At 62.1% G+C, this 17,586-nt stretch overlaps 1 protein-coding gene across 5 annotated transcripts in view; it reads right to left on the reverse strand.

The window, feature by feature from the left end:
- The window catches only part of INPP5A (inositol polyphosphate-5-phosphatase A), a 162,680-nt gene that overhangs the window by 109,355 nt on the left and 35,739 nt on the right, over positions 1–17,586 (reverse strand). For all 5 annotated transcript variants that reach the window (XM_045068816.1, XM_045068813.1, XM_045068814.1 and 2 more), the window contains exon 2: positions 2,465–2,506. Coding sequence is in view for 4 of the 5 variants with exons in the window: in XM_045068813.1 (XP_044924748.1) it covers positions 2,465–2,506 (42 nt within the window). In the remaining variant the exon portion in view is untranslated. The remainder of the gene's footprint in view (positions 1–2,464; positions 2,507–17,586) is intronic.

The raw sequence follows: 17,586 nt of genomic DNA on the forward strand, positions 1-17,586 counted from the left end.
AGGGAGGGGCACGAGGAGGCCAGCTGGGTGACACCAGGCTGCGACCCTCTCTGCTCTCTGCGCCACAGCGGCCCTCAGGACTGAGTCTGAGAGGCCTGGTCATCAGCAGCGTCCGAGGCTCATCAGAACTAACGGTGGAAACCCCAGCAATATTTTCTCCCATTCCCTGCACTTTTACGGAGATCGGGGGTTACAGAAAAAGCAAAAATTAGTCCCTGGGTTCTAAAGGCACGAATGCTGGGTTCAGTTCCTGTGTCTATAAAAGCAGCGTATCAGACGCTGTGTCAAAAACAACATAACTGCGTAATGGGAACTCTAGGGTTAAACATTCTCTTTAAGAAGGCAGGGACCCGCCTTGGCCCCCGGCAGACCCGCGCCCTCTCTGCTCCGGCCAGCCCAACAGCTGGGATCAGCGGCCTGATCACCCCAGGGGTCCGGTCAGCCCCACGCGTGTCAGGGGACTTGCGGTAAATTCTTACAAGAATCATCCCTGAAAGTTCTCTTCCTTCTACAGAGACTTCTGCTTATAAACCAGGACAAGCCGCCCCTCCAACCCGCACACCGCCACGCATGGTCCTTTCTCTCAGCAAAGGCTCCATACTCCAGGAAGGCCTCCAGGAAGGACACCCGGGGCTCTGGGAACAGAGCCTGAGGGAAACAGCAGGCCGTGTGCCCCTCTGGGTTCCAGGTTCTGGAAACAGCCTGACACAGCTCGCGTGCAGCGGGAAGGCTCAGGAAGGGGGGACACCTGTGGCCTGCAGTTTTCCAGGGGTCAGAGTCACAGAAAGCCCAGCTGCCCAGCCTGGACTCACTCGCAGACCACGGGCGGCCTGGCTGCCTCAGCACACCCCAGGGACCACGACATCAACAGAAGCAGAAAAAACTTGCAAATGTGCACTGGCCTTCAGCTTGGGGCCGTCGGGCACTCTGCGCACCTCCCAGCGCACGGCCGCTCATGGGCCCTCCAAGATGTGCACCTAACAGAGATCTCAAACTCTGCCCCTGCCTTGGGGAGACCAACAGGGGCTCAGCTTCATGGGCAGCTGCTCCAGCCCAAACCGACACAGGCCCAGGGAGCCCGGAGAGCAGGATGGGGGGCGCCACAGGCAGAAGGGCCCCTGAGCCCATCCAGAGCCCGAGGCTGGTGCTTGGCCAGGAAGGGCCCTTGCCTTCACCCACTGGGCCGGCTTCTTGCCAGCAGCTGAGCCCCGTGGGCCGGGAGCGCTGGGCAGAGCGGAAGGCTAGCGGAGGAAGGGCTGAGAGCCCACCAGCCTCTGCCACGAGCCTCCCAACAGCCTTCCGTGTGCCCGTCCCAGAAGATGCTCCCCCCAGAGCTTCCCTCACATGTGGAGGACCTGCCTCCTGTCCCCGCCAAGAGCCAAGCACCACTCCTGGCAGACAGTATGTGTGGGACGGACGAGGGAGAGGCCCCACCTCCAGACAGCCTGGGAGGGCACACCTCGCGGGGCACAAGGGATGGAAGCGTCTGCCCGAGGCTCTACCCTCTGGGTGCCTGCTGTCCCCAGCAGAGTGGGACCCGCATCTGCCCCACCCGCCCTGCACTCTGAGCCTCTAGCACGTGGGTCCCACGGCCAGCCGGGACCCCCGGCAGGGACAGCAGGCCCTGGAGCAGCCCACTGGCCTGCTTTCACAGGCCCAGAGCCTGGACATTGCCAGGAGCAGGCAGGACACAGCTCAGTGGACCCGCTGCTATGCCGGCCCCTCCGCCCCTCAGACCTCAGCTGGCCGGACCCCGAGGCCAGGGGGAAGGGAGGCCCAGGCCTGCCCCAGTATCTCCTGTTGTGTCCTGCTGCCAAAACATTCCCACGGGCTCAGCAGAGATGCCAGCGGGTAGGGGTGGCCCCGCCGCCCTCCCCCACCTGCGCCATCCTCTTCCTGGCAGGTCCGGCCCCTCTGTCCCAGCCACACCGGACGCCCGGCCAGGTCCGGCCCCTCTGTCCCAGCCACACCGGACGCCCGGCCACTGGGCTCCTTTCTCCCACAGGTCTGCCCGCGCACCCCACCCCCACCTCAGAGCAGCCTCGCCAATGCCCCCCCAAGGGTCCCAAACACAGACACGTCCCGAGCCCAACCCCAGCCACTGATGCGTGACTGGCCTCGGCTGGGCCCTCGGTCTGGAGCACAGCTGTCTGACCATGGCCCTCCGTGTGGCTTTGCCGCCTTTAATACGCATCCACAGGACCATCCGGAAAGGCGTCCTCGGGTCTCCAGAAGCTTTCAGTGGCCCCCCCTCCAACAATGCAGAGACCCCTGCCCGGGGCCTTGGAATCCGGGCCGGAGGAGGGGGATCTGGCAGGAGCCTCGGAGGAGGAATGTGACGCCCATCACCCTCAGCCCCGGGACAGCCCAAGCCCAGACGGTTTGGACAAAACGCGGCTCCCACAGAAACAGCCCTCACGGCAGAAACACCGGGTCTGAGAGAGCAGCCGCGAGTACTTCTTACCTGATAAAACTCCCGAAGCCAGTTCTTCTGCAGGGTTTCCGGCTGTAAATCAAGAAGGAAAAGAGACCGTCAGACCACTGGACAGCCCTGAGGAGCCACGAGCAGAAGCTAATGGTCTTCACCGAGACCTGCCGCAGGCCTCACAGTGCGGCACACCCCACGGGGGGACCTCCCGCCCCCAGGAGGGAACCCAGCTCAACAGGGCAGGTGCTCCCAGGCACAAAGCTGTCCAAGCAACAGGCAGGCCCCGCAGCACCCACCCCTTCACTCTGCTCTGTCCCCACGGGGGTCACAGGAGGGACACCCCACCACCAGGCCGGGGTCTGCCACGGGATGGCATAGCAGGTACTGGCCTGAGGGGAGCCTCTGTCCTTAAGGGGCAGGGTTCCAGCCACAACCCTCGGGCCGGCTTCCAGGACGAGGCAGACAGCAGCAGGGACCCGGGGGGTGGGCTCCAAGCCCCAGGTGCTCTGGGGAAAGAGCTGCCCAGAACGCCCAGTGTCTCCCACTGCGGGTCGTGGACAAGCGGCCACCAGCCGAGAGGGCACGTGCCCACCCCACCCCACCCCACCCCACCCCACCCCAACCTCGGACACGGCCCTGAGAGGAAGCGTGGGGCGAGGCCAGGCAGGAGCGTCCGATGGTCTGCGGGACGGCTGCTCTCTGAGGCCCCGTGCACCTGACCCAGGTGCGCCGATGCCCGGATCGTGCCGGGACACTCACACCACAGTTCAGAGCACGGAGCCGGCCTCAGCCCAGAGGTCTCTGCTCGGAGCCCAGATGCCCCACAACCTGGAGGGCAGCTCCTGTGGCTAAAGCGCAGGAAGACGGAGCTAAAGACCAGGTCGCGAGGGGACGGAACCCGGCCGCGCTACGAGCGCCTGTGGGCCACAGGAGGGGACTGCGGAGGCTCGCCCACCAGAGACGGGCCTGGACACCCACCCACGGACGAACGGATGAAGCGAGCGTCGTCCATCCACACAAAGGACGATGGCGGGACCCTAAAAAGGAACAAAGCCCTGACTCCAGCCACAACATGGGTGAGAGCCGCCGGACGCAGGCAGGACCGTGGGTCCACGCTATGGACAGCCCACGCAGGCAGAAAGCCGACTGCTGCAGGCCGCCAGCGCTCCTTGAGAGTGACAGAAACGCTCTAAGGACCACGGTGGTGGCCGCACAGCTCCCCCACGGGCAGCACCGGGCCACAGCCTGGAGAGGAGCAGCGCTGGCCCACGGCCACCAGAAGAAGAGGACTCCCAGGGCCAGGGACACACACCCAAGAGCCAGCAGCCCCTGCCCAAGCCCAGTCCAGTCTTGGTGAGGACACGCCAGGATGACCACCACCTTTCACGCCTCGAGATGAAGGAGAAGAGCCAGCTGCGCGACTCGCAGGACAGGACCCGGCTCCCGCGCCACAGCCGCCGCGGCTCCGACAGCACCTGGGACTGGGGAGCCGACGCGTCTTTTCCCGCCCCCCCTTCTCACAGGGAGGCTCACAGCCGCCGCACTGACTTCCACGTGTTTAAACTTAGTTTCAAAGCTCAAGCCAGAGATCAACAATGAAAGCGCTGCGCACACCGTGACGACACGCTCACCGCCGTCACGATGGGCACCGGAGAGAGAGGACGGGCACGGAAAACGGCTTGTGGGCTGTCCGACAGCTGCAGAGCAGCCAGAAAGAGAGCCACGGTTCACACGCGCCCCACTGCACGCACGCCTCGCACACACACACGCACACACGCATATGCACATGCTCACGTATGCACACGCACACACACGCACACACACAGAGGCACACACACCTGCTCAGAAGCCCCGAGGCCCCGGGGCTGGACAGTGCAGATTTCAGAACGTTTCCACCGACACAAGGATCGGCACTGCGGAGCACGCCCCTCCGTGGGGACAGAAACGCGCTAGATCTGCGCAGTCCAGTCTGTGCTTGCAGAGCGGCCAGTGTGTCTGAAGAGCTGAGTTTCCAAAGCGACTCAATTTTAAGCCGTGACGTAGTCGGTGATGTTCCCGACAGCAGCTCTGGGGAAGAAGAAGGGAAGCTTCGAGGTCCCTGCCACGAAGTAAACGGGCCGCGGATCATAAGCACGGCGAAGACCACAGCCACAAAAAGGGGAGCCACGTCCCGCCTACGCCACGAACGGACGTCAGTGCGAACATGGCACGTGAACGACCGACTCGCCACAGCCGGGAGGGCCGCTCCACAAATGCACGGACGGTCCGACGCCAGGGCAGCCGCAGATGCAGGTTATGGCTACAGGTCACTGAGAGGGTCAGGACTCCGGTCACAGCTCGAACGGCGGCGGCGTGCGAGTCGCACAGCCGCCCTCACACGGACTTCTCCCACATCTGCCAGGGAGCGGGAGCAGCCTGCAAACCACCGCCCCGAAGTCCAGAGACACGGAACACGAGACCGGCAGCCCAGACCCGCTCTCCTGGAGAAGACGCTGAGCCAACGGGAAGACACCACCCGTCACTTGAGGAGCGGCCGGGAGCTGAGTGCGGACAAGGGCTGAGAGGCTCCCTGGGACCACGGCTTCCAGGACGGCCCCCCCGTGTTGTAGGTTTTACCCCCAGGCATCTCAGCAGGAACTCACTGTCCAGATCAGACAAGGATCCCTGGAGAAAGACCCTCTCTTGGCTCCGGCAGGGGGATGGGAGGAGCAGCCACGGGAAACACCCTGGGAGCTCTGCACACCACAAGCCTTATGGGGGAAGAGGCTTCACCAGCACCTTAGCCCGGCCCTGGAAAGGGTGCTTCCTCCCACGCTGCCTGCCTGGCATGTGGAAGGGATGGACGAGGAGCAGCCACGTGTGGGGGGGAGCCACGTGTGGGGGCACAGGACAGAGACGCAGGTGCACCAACCCCCCAAGCCTTAGTCACAGACTGTGGAGCACTCCCTTCCCCTGGGCCACACCCCCACACCAACAGGGCACTGGTGCAGTGGGGCACGGCCAGACCACCCCCAAGGAGTCCTGGGAACATGTCCGAAGACGACATGAGGACCCTAACACCGCAGCCATAGCACACACCGAGCACGGCCCAGAGCCACGCCACATCAACGGAAGGCCTCCCGTGGCCTCAGCAGCTCTGACCTGATTCTTTGGGTCCAGCTTTTGGCAAGAAATTACAAGGCAGACTAAAAGGCAAGGGGCAAGTAACAGTATAAAGACAAATGCATCGGTAATGACCCAGATTTGGGACTGTCAGAAGGGGATTCAGAGCAGACTACAGGCTCCGATGGAAATTGTGGACAGCACAAAAGGCAGGTGAGCCACACAAGCAGTGCGACAGAATCTCTAAGACAGGCCAGAGCAACTACTAACATCAAAACCACGGTAGCAAGAATGCTGCTGACGGGCTCATGAGCGCCCTGGACACGGCCCAGGGAACAACCAGCGAGCTTGAAGACACGTCAACAGAAACTTCCAAGACAAAAACACTGAAAAGGGATCCAAGAACCTAGAGACAACCTCGCGTAATGCAGGCGTCAGAAGAAGACAGAAAAAACTGGAAAACACTGCTGAGGTACTCAAGGCGGAGAGTTTTTCAAAATTAACGGCGAACACAAACCACAGATACAGGAAAGCTAGAAGAACACTTGGTGGCTTAAATTCCAGCAAAGCTCCTGCAGGCACACAACGTTCACCTCAAGGAACGGCGACAAGGCACGTCTGGGAAGGAGGAAAAACAGAGGCACATCGAGGCCACCAGGAACGGGGACACCGAGGCCACCAGGAACGGGGACACCGAGGCCACCAGGAACGGGGACAGGTGTTCCAGCACCTTCTGCAAGCCACGCAAGGAAGGAGAGAGTCACGGGGACGGGGAGGAAGCCCGCCAGCGCAGGACTCCGCATCCCGCCAACGATCTCCCCAGAAGTAAGGAAAAATAAAGATATTCTCAGATAAACAAAACTGAGGAAATCCGTCACCAGGAGACCTGCCCTAAAAGTAATGTTTTAAAAAGTTCTTCGGAGACAAGGAAAATCATACAGGTCAAAACTGCTGATGGGCATGAAGAAAAATGGAGAAGAAATGAATGCAAGTTCTCCAATAAAAGTCTGCGACCACGAATGATCAATCAACGAACAGGGAAGTGGCTGTCAGGTCCCGCGGGCCGCACACACGCCCCACCCCGTGTGCACAGAGAACCCCTCCCCTGGGGTGTGGGCGCCCCTGGAAGCGATAAGATGTCACTCCCTTGATCATGTCACGTCTGTGGCAAAGGTGGAAGGGTTCTGCAGACGTAATTAAACCCCGAGAATAGCTGGCCTTAAGCTAATCAAACAGGGTGTTGTCCTGGGTTGGTCTGACCTTATCGGACATGAGCGGGCACCTTACAGGAGACTGTAAAGGTCGCAGATGAGCAGGGGACTGGCTCTCGCCTGCGGGAATGGCCTGCCCTTGGTCCCACCTCAGCAAGGAGATGACGTGTGCCAAACCCAGGGGCGCTCAGGGGCTCACGGCCCTCCTGAGATCGCAGCTGGGAGGGCCCAGACGTCCCCCCACAGAGGTGAGAGAGACGCAGTGCTTGTGCCGAACCACAGCCTGCGGGACTCGGTCCCACGCGCAGAAACGAGCACGTCCTTGGCCTCGGATGCAGGTGCAGGACGGGCGCAAGGGAAGAAAATGTCACGAGAGCAACGATCACAGTGACGCATTTCACCCTCGGATTTCCCTGTGGCGTCAGGTCTCTGGGGAGGTCCAGTTCAAAACCGTGCCCTCGCAGTGAACGCGCCGTCCGACAGGCTGTGGGAGGTCCAGGATGACGGACCCGCACCGCACACCTGCTGGCGGGTCCCCCAAGCTCGGCACAGCCCCCCAAAGTTCACGCTGGCAAACCCGGACTCGGAGTCCACACTGCGTGGCTAAGAAGGACAGCACACTCAGCCGCAGTGGGGACCCCGCGCAGGACAGAAGGACAGACGTCACTCGGAGCGAGAACGTGCGTGCGGTCAGCCCCACGAAGAACTGATCTTCCTAATACCAGACAAGTCCTAAAAGATTTGACAGAAAACAGCAGGAGAAAAGATCTCCAAGTTCCCTGACATGTGTGAGAACATGTTCACCTTCTTTCCAGACCGGAGCGGGCCAGCCGGGAGTCCTGGGTGGGGCAGGGAGTGCCCGGCGTCTTCGCTGGGCACAGCCGGCCGCACCCAGTAAGACAGGCAGGCAGAGCTCCCGGCACCCTACAGGCAGGTGGTCTCGGCACACCGCCGGGGCCCGTGGAGGCAACGGGGCGCCGTGACTGCAGACGGACGCAGGCGCCTTTGTTCCCAGGGAGACGCTGCTCCAGTGACAGCGGCAAGCGCTCGGGGGGGCGGGGGATCGACCTGCTTTGTGACACCTTTACAGCTGTCAGGACGCTCCAACCATCTGCGAAGGACCCCTCCCCTGCCGCGGGCCCCGCCCGGTGGGGGGATGGGGTGGTGCGGGGCCCCGGCAGGACGCGAGCGGGGGCCACAGTGCAGCCTCGGGGTGCGGCCCCAGACCCCCAGCAGCCGCCTGGCCTCTCGGCGGACACGCCGCTGCTACCTCTCTCCGTACCCGGCCAGGGCCGAACCCACAGACCCTGTGGAGGCTCCCGGGTGTCAGCATCACAGACCCCCCCCCCAGCACCGGGGCCGGGGCGCACCCCACCCACCCTGGCCAGCAGTGCCAGCCACGGCCGTCCCGGCGCCCCCTGGAGCAAGGCCTCTGCTCTCGCTGAAACCGGCCCCTGCCTCCCGCACACCCAGGCTCTCCACCGCCAGCCCCGGCTGCACCCCTGGCCCGAGGGCAGCCGCGGCTGCCCCCTGGGCCCCCAATCATCCTCCGACAGGCTACAGAGAAGAACTCCGCTCATGGTGCCACAGGGAGGCCCGGAATCCAAACCCCAGCTCCCCGCAGGGCAGGGGAGGCCCGGCTCTTCCAGCCCAGGGCGCGGGCAGCGGCAGAGGGGACAGCGCCGTCCTCCGACAGGACAGAGACGGAGCCAGCTCTGGGAGTCCCCTCCCCACGGCACACCATCCCGGGACAGCCACCTCAGTCAGGAACCCGCAGGGACGCCTGCCGGCCACGCCGGGAGTTTCCGAACTTCCAACGCCTTTCTCGACTCAGAGAACCTGCGAAGTGAGCACTGCGCTTCCCGGTATCCACAAAATCAGGCAAAAATGCATGTGTTCAAACCCACGAAATCCAGCAAATGCGCACCTGACCGCCCAGCGCGTGAGCCGCGGGGCGCCGGGAGAGCGCTGGGGGGGCGCGAGACGTCAGTCTCAGCCCATGGGGAGGCCGCAGGCGCCACGATGTGGCCGGCTGCGCGACCGTCACTCTGCACCTCAACCCCCGCCCCCCGCCACACCACAGGTACACCTGCCCCAGGAGTGCCACCCTGCCAGTCCTGGCCGTCCTCTCACGGCAGAGACCAGCTTGTGCAGAAAACACAGGGACCCTCCCCATCGCTCTCACTACCCCTGCGTCTCTCACTGCGTCTGCGTCTCTCACTGTCTCTGCGTCTCTCACTGTGTCTGCGTCTCTCACTGTCTCTGCGTCTCTCACTGCGTCTGCGTCTCTCACTGTCTCTGCGTCTCTCACTGTCTCTGCGTCTCTCACTGCGTCTGCGTCTCTCACTGTCTCTGCGTCTCTCACTGCGTCTGCGTCTCTCACTGCGTCTGCGTCTCTCACTGCGTCTGCGTCTCTCACTGCGTCTGCGTCTCTCACTGTCTCTGCGTCTCTCTCTGCGTCTCTCACTGCGTCTGCGTCTCTCACTGCGTCTGCGTCTCTCACTGTCTCTGCGTCTCTCACTGTCTCTGCGTCTCTCACTGCGTCTGCGTCTCTCACTGTCTCTGCGTCTCTCACTGTCTCTGCGTCTCTCACTGCGTCTGCGTCTCTCACTGTCTCTGCGTCTCTCACTGCGTCTGCGTCTCTCACTGTCTCTGCGTCTCTCACTGTCTCTGCGTCTCTCACTGTCTCTGCGTCTCTCACTGCGTCTGCGTCTCTCACTGCGTCTGCGTCTCTCACTGTCTCTGCGTCTCTCACTGTCTCTGCGTCTCTCACTGCGTCTGCGTCTCTCACTGTCTCTGCGTCTTCTCTCACTGCGTCTGCGCGTCTCTCACTGCGTCTGCGTCTCTCACTGCGTCTGCGTCTCTCACTGCGTCTGCGTCTCTCACTGTCTCTGCGTCTCTCTCTGCGTCTCTCACTGCGTCTGCGTCTCTCACTGCGTCTGCGTCTCTCACTGTCTCTGCGTCTCTCACTGTCTCTGCGTCTCTCACTGTCTCTGCGTCTCTCACTGCGTCTGCGTCTCTCACTGTCTCTGCGTCTCTCACTGTCTCTGCGTCTCTCACTGCGTCTGCGTCTCTCACTGTCTCTGCGTCTCTCACTGCGTCTGCGTCTCTCACTGTCTCTGCGTCTCTCACTGTCTCTGCGTCTCTCACTGTCTCTGCGTCTCTCACTGCGTCTGCGTCTCTCACTGTCTCTGCGTCTCTCACTGCGTCTGCGTCTCTCACTGCGTCTGCGTCTCTCACTGCGTCTGCGTCTCTCACTGTCTCTGCGTCTCTCACTGCGTCTGCGTCTCTCACTGTCTCTGCGTCTCTCACTGTCTCTGCGTCTCTCACTACCCCTGCGTCTCTCACTGTCTCTGCGTCTCTCACTGCGTCTGCGTCTCTCACTGTCTCTGCGTCTCTCACTGCGTCTGCGTCTCTCACTGTCTCTGCGTCTCTCACTGCGTCTGCGTCTCTCACTGTCTCTGCGTCTCTCACTGCGTCTGCGTCTCTCACTGCGTCTGCGTCTCTCACTGTGTCTGCGTCTCTCACTGTCTCTGCGTCTCTCACTGTCTCTGCGTCTCTCACTGCGTCTGCGTCTCTCACTGTCTCTGCGTCTCTCACTGCGTCTGCGTCTCTCACTGCGTCTGCGTCTCTCACTGTCTCTGCGTCTCTCACTGTCTCTGCGTCTCTCACTGCGTCTGCGTCTCTCACTGCGTCTGCGTCTCTCACTGTCTCTGCGTCTCTCACTGTCTCTGCGTCTCTCACTGTCTCTGCGTCTCTCACTGCGTCTGCGTCTCTCACTGCGTCTGCGTCTCTCACTGTCTCTGCGTCTCTCACTGTCTCTGCGTCTCTCACTGTCTCTGGCTCTGCCCCCGTCTTGCTCGTGTCTCCCCCGCCTGACCCTGCAGGCAGCAAGCGCCGGGAGGCCCGCGACCGCCGACACCACAGGTGGACTGAGAAGCTGCAGGGCCGTCGGGGGGTCGTCTTTACAAGAAGCCAAGGCCTGGCTGTGAGGGAGAGAACATGCTGGAAGCAGGAGCAGCCGTCACAAGAGGGAGACCCCCACCCACTGCGAGGCCAGAGAGTGGGAGCAGCCCCTGGCAGGGCTCCCCTAGGGGGGAGGCAGGGCCATCAGGCCAGACCTTCCAGCAAACGGAGCGGCGGGGCAGCAGGACACTGGGAAGCCCCACTCTGAGCCCCGCGCCCACCTCCTGAGCCCCGTCCAGGCGGCTGGTGTCCACGCTGCCGGCTCGGCTCGAAAAGGACTGGGCTGGGGGCAGGCGTGACCCCTGCTGGTCCTGCTGGCGGCCTCCCCGACCAGCTAGCGCGACCCTGGCCAGTGGCGGCGGCGGCTCCCGTGTTCCCAGACCAGGTCTGCCAGCCCAGAAACTCATTTTTCTCAAACACTGCCTTAAAACTTTCAAACACGAGTCATTTAAAATAAACGAGTGCCAGGGGCTCCCTAACCCTGTACACACAGCGGGCCAAGCCCTCCTGGGGACGCACCCATGGGGCGGGCTCTGGTCTACGCTGCCCGATTTCCCGGGAAACCCTGCCCCACGCCGCACGCTTATCCCTGCAGAAATCCGTTTCCTTTCACAAGAAAGGAAATCTTGTCTGTGCATTCACAAACACTCGGAGGCTAAAAATAGTTTGGTAAAAGGAAGCAACGGTGGGCCTTCCCGGAGTGAGGAGAGCACAGGGCCCGGGGCGGGGCGCTCGGGGACGCCCTGGAGAGCCCAAGGAGGAGGGCCGCCCGTGGCCTGCACGCGCAGCCCGGGCCTCCTCGGGGGCCGCCCCCCCAGTGAGGCCGCTGGAGCAGGACCGTCCACAGGACGGGGTGAAGACAGCAAGAGTCTTCCGTGGAGCACAGCGTGGAGACACTCCCTTTCCAGTAGGACGACAGCCAGCTTGGGCGTCTACGAGGCACACTCGAATGTGGGACACACACACGTGTCCCCTCGAACTCACCCACTGGGAGCAAGAGGTCATTAATTTGACCACAAAATGAGCGTTTCCCCTGCAGGGTGGCCTGAACATAACATATTCAACACGACAACTTACGCTCACTCAGGGTCAGCTTCTCAGGAATAAAGCAGGTTTACTCCGGAATGACGGTCCGCACGAACCGAAAGGCCCGCCTTGTGGGCTCTGGCCACACCGGTGACATCGGGGCCACGTCTCTCAGCAGAGACCTGCCCAGCTAGGCCTGCCCACAGGATGCAGAACGAGAGGGTTGGAGGAAGACCACGGGGCACCACCGCCCGTCAGCACGGGGACGTGCCTGGTCCTGGCCCAGCCCGCCTGCCCGCGGACACCGGCTCCCCTCACCGGCTGCACCCGCCTCCGTCGGGACGCCGGTCGGGATGCCCCGCGTGCAGGCAGGTGGGCGCCGAGGCGGCCTGGGGCTCTCGCCCCGGAGTCCGCGTCCCTCCGCAGGTGCCGGCCCTGCCGCCCCCGTGGCAACTGGGAACTTGACGGGCAGAGGACTGGGACACCGACGTCCTGCCGTCCTCTCCCGTCCCTCCTCCCGGCCACCAGCAGCCCACGTGCCGCTGCGCTCCTGCGGCCTCTCTGAGTTCTCTTCCAGCGGGTTAACAAAGACCGAGAACTGAAGACGGTTAAGGTGCCCACGACCCCACGATGTCACACCTCGAGGTGAAGCCAGGCCTGTGCGAGGCCACAGCGGGCAGGGCCGGAGGGGGGTAATGCAGGCGCAGTGCACGTTCGCAGACGGTGAGACCTGCGCCTCCAACTCCAAACTGTGCACCCGTATCTGGAAACAGGAGGAACACGTGAGGGCGGATGGAGCCCAGGGAAGCCCGGGGCGGGGGCGGGGCACCACTGCTGGGAGGGCCCGGCAGCCTCAGGCCCATCCACAAGGACGCTGCTTTTCAGCCGTGACCCAGGCTCACCGCAGACACCGTGGGAAATCGGCACCTGAAGCGGAAGATAGTGATGGCCTCCGGTGCCGTCGGCAGGGTCCCCGCTGCCAACCCCCTAACGGCTGTGCTGTCACCGTCACCTACCCCTGCACCAGGTCGGCCAGGCAGCTTGCAGGGCATCCGTGACAAGCTACAGGGTCAGGGGCGCCACAGCCCCATGTCCCCCATGAGCAGGTCAGCCCCATAGCTTGGCAGGGGACCCAGAGCCCCGGGCACCTCCTTGCAACAGAGCAGACGAGTGCTCCCACTTCCCTCCGCGACAGCACTTACTTCTGCTGCAGGAGAAACCCAAAGGCAGGGACTAGCAGTCAGAAATGCTGCTTCTTCCCAAGGGGTCTCCCTCTGAAGGTCCAGAACGGGGAACACAGGCCCAGCCACCGAGCTCACCTTCCTTTGCCCGGATCCCAAACACCACAGTCAACTCCAACTTGCTGTGTGATGGGTTTTCCATACTCCCACGGGCCATCACTCGTCCCAACCCCTTGGGTTTCAAGAACATGGGGCTCATCCCCTGCTGTGATCCCCATGGAAGGACTCGAGGTTGAGAGGAGGTGGGCACAGCACTGCCTCCCCTGCCGCAGGGTGGGGCCTCTGCTCCCGCAGCCGGGGAGAGGTGTCCTCCGAGACAGAGCCACACTCTGTGCAGGTCCTGGTGGGTCAACATCAGCTGTGCAGGGGACGAGAATACCCGGAGGTAAAAAATGCCATAAATGCAGAGTTTGGAGGAGAAAAGCAGTGTGGTGTCTGGAGAACATGAATACAGCCCGACGTCCATGAGAAAGTGACAGAGACGCGTCCCCACACAGGTCAGAGCCAGGTGCCACGTCAGTGCCCCCGCCGACCTCACGGAGGGTCATGGGCTGAGCCTCGAGCAGAAGCACAAGCAGCACGAGCTGAAGAAAATCCACAGAAGTAAAAGCTCTTTGACAGACGGACGTAACTGAGAAGCCCCCAGGCAGAATGATCCGGAGGAGAAAGGACACAAGTGACCATTGTCAGGAACCGAGGACCGTTACCAACACAGACATCCGAAGAACAGCGAGCGCAGACGAGCGCAGACGAGCTCAGGCCAACAGACCCGACAAAGGCAGGTGCACAAATCCCTGAGGTCGGAGGACACACACTCAAACGGACATGTCCCCCTTAGAGAAGGTGGCTTAGTACCCAAACCTTCCTGCTGGATGCTGACGGGCTCCTGGTGAACATCGGCCACGTCAGGAATGCCACCAACCCCACACGGCTCGTTCCGGCGCGCTGCCTGAAGCCGGCTCCGTGCGAACACCGAACTCCGGCCAAGACAGAACATTCCAGACCCACGTGTGTGCAAACCATGCGCGGAAGCACGAGAAACAGCCCTGCGGGACCAGCGGAGTCCTGGTTCTGCCTGACGCTGGAGAAATCAATGTATTCCCAAATTTGCAGACCAGTGAGAAGGTGACGTGGTCATTTCCACAGACATAGAACGTGCATCTGTCAGCGTTCGACCTCCCCGGACACATGAAGACAAACAACCAAATCTGTGGCAAAGTAAGAAAGAGAAGGAAATACCTCCGCCGGAGAGAAGTGATCTACACAAAGAGACAGACTCCAGCCAGCGGCTCTGGCCCCGCCGCGTCCCTGCGAGGGGAGCACAGGCTGCCCACCAGGCCGTGCAGCACCCAAGGCCCTGGCCGGGACACGCAGGCAGAGGGCCGAGACCCCAGAGCACAGGCGACACTGCGTGGCTGGCGGTGTCTGCCACCCGACGGAGGACACGTGGGCCCTGGGGACCCCGCCAGCCGAGTCACAGGCTACGAGATCAATACAGGAATCTCACTTGCACGTCCGTGCAACAGCAGACACGTAGAAAGTGAAATGTTTAAAAACAGTATTTACAATGGCACAAAGACCACAAAGTATGTAGGACTGTCCTTAACAGAAGACACGCAGACCTCCAGGCTGACCCCACAAAATGGCTCAGAGAGGTGAAGGCCAGGTAAACGCAGGGACCCGTGGCCTTCGTAAGTGGGAGACCCAGCACTGCCAGGACATCCGCTGCCCGCACTCACACGTCTGGAGGCCACGGTCTGGGAGAAAGCATCTGTGAAACAGACGGCTGTCAAAGGACTGCCCAGGACACACAGTCGGCTAACTCAAACAGTTCCATAAAAGGTGGGCAGAAGACAGGAACAGACAAGTGCACGCGCGCGCGCACACACACACACACACACACACACACACACACACGAGATATGCAAATGGCCAGAAAGCGCTTGAAAGCAGCTCCGTATCCCCAGTCGTCAAGCAGACGCTCCTCAAAACTGCCGGGAGACGCCCCAGCGCGCCCACCAGCACGGCTAAAATCTCCGCCAGCGGCGAGGGGCCACCAGGGCTCCGCACACTGGTGGCGGCTCACGGGACAGCGTCAGTTACTTTGGAAAACTTTCCACCCCTGCCGCACCAATTCCACCCCTGGAAACGGAAACCGGTCGGCACACAGATGTGCATGGGAATGTTCACGAGCCTTTGCTCACAACCAAAACGTAGGAAGACCCAGTGTGTGTGCATTGGTGGGAGAAACGCTGGACGACCCGCGGTGCCGCCAGAAACGCGTAGGAGCACCGGTCGCCAGCGTGAAGAAGGAACAAACGTTGAGGTGGCGGCAGGACCCACCTCCAAACCCGCGGGACAGACGGACACAGCAGAGCCCACATGGGAGCCGCGGGCGCGACACCCCCGGACGGCTAACCTGGGCTGGGGGGAAATCCCGGACTCCCCTGGTGGGGACGTGGGCGGGGAACCCTCCGGGACGACCGTCGCCCTCGGCCCTTCAATCGAGGTTTGGGTCAAACAGAAACACGTGTCCAAACTCAGCAAATGTACATTTAAACCTGTAGATGTTCTATCGAAGGAAAAATCTAAACCAAGGCTGACTCTGAGTACGTGCGGGGAGGGTGCGGGCGTCCGCGGTCGCCTCGGAGCGCCTGGAGGACGAGGGTGTGCGAGGCCGGAATACAGCGTCGCAGGACGAACGCGGGAGCGCATTAGCGACAGAACCAGGTGGCTGATACACAGGATTAGTGGAAAAATTCTTTCGAACTTCACTGTATGCTGGAAACTTTGTAATAAATGCTGGCAAAGACGGATGAAGCTGACGGTCCGGGAGGCCCTCCCAGCGACTCTCCGCGGAGCACGGCCGGCTCTAGGAGGCAACAGGTTTGCGTTTCTCTTCTTCAGCCAGAATCCGGGCAGGCGGCCACGGACCCGGCTCTCAGAGCCACCGGACGCAGCCCGCCAACCTCAGGAAAAGCGGATCCAACCCAACTCACAGCCGCCGGTGAGCCCCCAGCCGGAGACTGTGGCCAGGGGGTCTGGTCTCTGCTGGCAGGGGACCCTCCCCCGCAGCCTGTGCTGGGGACGGAGGGAACAGGTCTCTGTCACCCGGGACAGCTGTAGGGCCAAGGGGGGAGACCGAGAGTCAGGAAGCACAGAGAGTCAGGGTCATGAAGCGGTAAAGCCCCAAAGATCCTTTCTCCAGCATTCAGACACGCTAATTCTGACTCTCAGATTTGTTTAAATCTTAAAATTCAAATCCAAAATAACGTAAGTCTAAAAATAGGGCCCCTAGAAAATAAACACATGCGAAATGCTTCCAGCTCCTTCCCTTTCCACCGAGAGCACAACAGGGCCACACCCTCAGCCGGCCGAGTGTCACCTCCCCACCCAGCCTCCCAGAATCCCGGGGCTGGAGGAGAGGGGCAGAGCTGGGCACTGGGGATGTGTGCTCAGCCCCCCAGCTGCCGGCAAGCCCGACTCACACCCAGAGCCAGCCCCAAACCCCATACTTCCCAGCAGGGCACGAAAGGCTGGACTCGGGAGGCAGAGCCAGGGGCTCACATGCTGCAAACACCCACGCCGGCGAGCAGTGGGCAGTGCAGAGACAGCATTTCCCGGGGCACAAACTCTCCCTCCCCATGCCCCCCTGGCCGGCACCCCGGCCCTCACCTCACTAAGTCAGGGGCCCAAGTGCCTCACACTGTGTGGTGGGGAACATCCCACTGGCTTTCAGCCACACTCGTGGGCACAGGAAATGGGTCACCACCGAGTCGCAGTGGTGGCCCTGAGGGAGGGAGAGGCGGCTGCTGTGCAGTAGGAGAGCAAGGCAAGCAGACTGCACGTAGGCTCCCACTGGGCTGAGCCCAACCCTGGGTCCTGGGGCTGCTCTAGACCAGCTGGGGGCCTCAGATACCTTGAGCCTGGGCTGGGAGTTGGAGGTATGAACACAGGGTTCCCAGGACACGGGGTCACCACACCAGGCCCGTGGAGTACAGGGTCGTGCAGCCATGCCTGTAGGGCACAGGGTCATAGACACTGGACCTGTAGGTCACGGGGTCATGGGGCCACTACGCCTGGGCTGCAGAGCACGGGGTCGCTGGCACTGGTCCAGCAGGCATGAGCTCGAGGCCGGAGGTCAGAGGCTCAATGACAACACTCCCCCCCACTCTCCAGGGAGCCCTGCAGGGGACACCTGCTCCGATGGGGCTAGAGGAAGCAGGACAGGGCCTGGGCAGGGACAAGGCAGCGCGGGACAGTGGAGAGCCGAAGGGGTTGATATTCTCCAAAAACCTGCACCACACACTTCATGCCAATGAGATACCCAAAGCGAAAACTAAAAATGTTTTCCCGGGAAGAAATTACACATGAACGCGTAAAACATGCCCTTTTCCAAAATGACTATTAAGGAAAAAGAAGGACCGGCAGTAAAGCATGCGTGGGCGCGGACAGGTGCCGGGGACCTTGCGTGGAGCACAGCGACATGGGTCACATAGGGCAGGCCCCATGCTGAGCGAGCCCCGGAGGCAGAAGCTTCCCAGACAGAGAAAGACTGAAGCCGTGGAAACGTGACCCCACGCTGGATGGGCGGCAGCCGGAGAGAAGCCCC

Source organism: Mustela putorius, unplaced genomic scaffold (genome assembly GCF_011764305.1).
Source record: "Mustela putorius furo isolate JIRA1106 unplaced genomic scaffold, ASM1176430v1.1 tig00003909_pilon_pilon_pilon, whole genome shotgun sequence".
Taxonomy (NCBI): domain Eukaryota; kingdom Metazoa; phylum Chordata; class Mammalia; order Carnivora; family Mustelidae; genus Mustela; species Mustela putorius.